This window comes from Eumetopias jubatus, unplaced genomic scaffold (assembly GCF_037043125.1).
Source record: "Eumetopias jubatus isolate StellerSeaLion01/CBP00866 unplaced genomic scaffold, mEumJub1_p1.0 scaffold_7, whole genome shotgun sequence".
NCBI classification, from domain to species: Eukaryota; Metazoa; Chordata; class Mammalia; order Carnivora; family Otariidae; genus Eumetopias; species Eumetopias jubatus.
In genome coordinates this window covers 74,538,926-74,542,264 of record NW_028274813.1, presented here as the reverse complement: position 1 = coordinate 74,542,264, position 3,339 = coordinate 74,538,926, and the positions used below count along the sequence as shown (strand labels likewise).

Genomic DNA, 3,339 nt, shown 5'->3' with positions numbered 1-3,339 from the left:
AAAAAGATACCAGTGGTTTTCAAAGTGAATTTTTTTGTGTTATATTAGATTCCACCAAATTGCTTTTGGCCTTCCTAAAGTCTCACTTTTTACTTCAGCATCTTATGTGTATTACAAAATTTGGCACCAAAATTTTGAACAAAATCTCTGGATCAATAGAGCAGAGCTGACCAACTGGTAGGCTTCTGATCAGAGTTTTAGCTAAGAGACAGCCATTCTATTTATGATCTCCAAAGGCAGAATGTGAAGGACTTCAATATAATTTAATTTCATAATGCAAAGAGGTCACTACTCTGTTGTGAAGTGTATACCTGTGTGAGCAACTGAAAGTGAAAAGAGAGGATGGAAGACTGAACCATTCTTGTCTCTTACTCTCCCTATTACTAGTCCTGAATCCCACCATCTGCCTTACCTGGTGTCCTGGCATCTCAAACATGTCAGGGATTCTGGAAGATAAATCTGTCTATTTCTCCTCAGTATCACCCTCAGTTGCTATTTCAGTGTTAGCCTTCTCCGTGTGGCCAAAGTAGTTGCCATACCTTTGTCTTCTCTCTTCCAAACATTTGTTGGAATATTTTGTCTGTGCAATCTAACTTCTGTCCTGTTTCCTTTGTTACTGTGAGTATAAACTTGTTTCCCCTTGTTGTTGTTGTTGTTATCTTATTTAGATTTTAGGGGGGAAAGGGAAAACTAATGTAGCCCACAATTTAAAATATAAGTTCAGTATATTTATTTGTTTAAATAGGTATTAATAAAAAGGATAGACTGATCCTTTTCTGCAGAGGAAGGGTAATATGAAAAATATAAGGAAATGCAACAAAATGTTAGTGGTGATCATGTATGGAAAGCCTAAGTGCAGAGAAACCATTTTAAAGAGTTTTCAAAAGTCTCACTCACCAACTATTATCAACATCATAGTATCCACCTCCAGTGAAAAGGAGAGACTGGTAAATGTAATGTTTCAGTGTGCTCACCATAAATAATATCAAGTCTCTGTTACTCAGGAAAAGAAAGGAACAATGGGTACTGGAGTAACAACAGGTAGACTCTGTCACAAGAATCTCTTGGGCATCCAGTACTGTGCCATATCCGGGGAGTGGAAAAGAAGTAAGATACATTATTTACATCCTTAATAAGTTGTAGAAATGAGATAAAGCCCACTAAGGGAACAAAAACCAGAAAGAAATAAGTGTCTATATGGTGGTGTGTTTAGGGCACACAGAGAATAAATGTTGGATGAAATTAATCAGGGCAGAATTCTTGAAAGATATGAGTCATGAAACAAGATCTAAAAAGTTCCTCAGAGGGTGCCTAGCTGGCTTAGTCAGTGGAGCATACAACTCATGATCTTGGGGTTGTAAGCTCAAGCCCCAGCTGGGGTATAGAGACTGTTTAAAAATAAAATCCTGGGGTGCCTGGGTGGCTCAGTGGTTGAGTGTCAGACTCTTGGTTTCAGTTCAGGTATGATCTTAGGGTCATGAGATCAAAGCCACATCAGGCTTTATGCTCAGCAGGGAGTCTGCTTGAAGATTCTCTCCCTCTGCCCCCCCCCATGAGCTCACACACACACACACACACACACACACACACACACACACACACACACTATCTCTCTCTCTCCAAAATAAGTAATATAAACCTTTAAAAAATAAAATAAAATCTTAATAAGTAAAAAAAAATTAAAAGTTCCTCAGAATAAAACTGCCTTTTCTGAAGTAGGCTACCCAGCTATTCTACCCAGCTATTACACTTCTGTTTTTAAGAGAAATGGTTAGATTCCTCAGAGATATCTTTCTCTTGTAACCTCATTCTAAATCATTCAATTACAGATTAAGAAAGCTTAATTTTAACTGAAGGGGTATACAGCAGTTAAATGAGATGCTGAGTTGTAGTCTTTACTCTCCTACTCTAAAAATAAAAGAAGATAAACCTTGACAGTATGGAATGGTTTAAGTTTAGCTCACCCAAAGACAGAAAAAGAAAACCGTCTCAAATTATTGCCCATTCAATGAAACCTTGTACAAGATAGTTGAATTTTAGAGACTATTCCTTAAAATCATTAATAAGTTACAGAGCACTGAAGGTATCAGCAAATTCTCTGGTTTTGCAATTCTTCTAAGCTATCCCTTCTGCTTTTCCTTCAAGGAGACCTTGCGACTCCATATCCATTTCATGGCATTCTTTACATCCTCATTCCTTAGAGTGTAGATGAGTGGGTTTAACATTGGGGTGATGGTAGTATAGAACACAGACACAGCCTTATCTAGTGGGAAAGTAGTGGATGGACGGAGATAAATAAAGATACAAGGGACAAAGAAGAAAGTTATTACAGTGAAATGAGACCCACAGGTCGAGAGAGCCTTGCGCCGGCTCTCTGAAGACCGCTTGCGAAGACTAAATAGAATGACAGTGTAGGAGGCCAGAAGAATGAGGAAGCACCCCAGAGAGATGAGACCACTGTTGGCAATCACCAACATGTTTACCAGGGTTGCATCAGCACAGGCAAGTTTTAGGACTGGGTGGACATCACAAAAGTAGTGGTCAATGACCTGATAACTGCAGAAAGGCAGCTGAAAGGTCAGGAGGGTCTGAAAAAAGGAATGACCCAGGGCTCCCAACCAGGACAGTGATGCCAGCACAATACAAGTATTGGCACTCATGATGGTAGTATAACGGAGAGAGTGGCAGATGGCAGCATAGCGGTCAAAAGCCATAACGGTCAAGACAAAAATCTCAGCACAACCAAAAAAGTGGAAGGTAAACATCTGAGTTACACAGCCCCAGTAGGAAATGGTCTTTTTCTCGGAAACAAAGTCTGCAATCATCTTGGGTGCTGTGGCGGAGGAATAGGCAATGTCCACAAAGGACAGGTTACTGAGGAAGAAATACATGGGTGTATGGAGCCGGGGATCAGAAAAGATCATAAGCAGAATGAGCAGATTTCCCACCATGATCACGATATAGAAGAGGAGAAATAAGGCAAAGAACATCAGTTGCACTCCAGGATCTTGGGAAAGTCCTAGGAATATAAACTCAGTGACATTGTTAGCCACTTCTGTGGGGACCCAGGTGATACTTGTTTGGTGACTCTGGTTCCCTGCAAAAATAAATAAATATCATAAACCACTGTAAGCATGGTAAAGCCTAACAGGAAAATATTTAAGTGATGAAAATACTTAAGTGATCTTAAATAGTATATAAAATTCTTCATATTTCTTGAACACAGTTAATGGGTATTTTCCTCACCATTAATTTTCTTACCACATTATTTACTCACATTGTTACACGTAGGCCTACAGTTCCTTTTCCCCAAATAATAATCTAGAGAATATGAAGGGT

The 3,339-nt window shown here is 39.2% G+C and overlaps 1 protein-coding gene across 1 annotated transcript; it reads right to left on the bottom strand.

The window, feature by feature from the left end:
- Positions 1–2,120: 2,120 nt before the first annotated feature.
- On the bottom strand, positions 2,121–3,089 carry LOC114221328 (olfactory receptor 4S2-like). Its single transcript, XM_028119442.2, has one exon. The coding sequence runs from the start codon at positions 2,988–2,990 to the stop codon at positions 2,121–2,123; it is 870 nt and encodes a 289-aa protein (XP_027975243.2). The 5' UTR covers positions 2,991–3,089.
- Between the last annotated feature and the right edge of the window lie 250 nt (positions 3,090–3,339).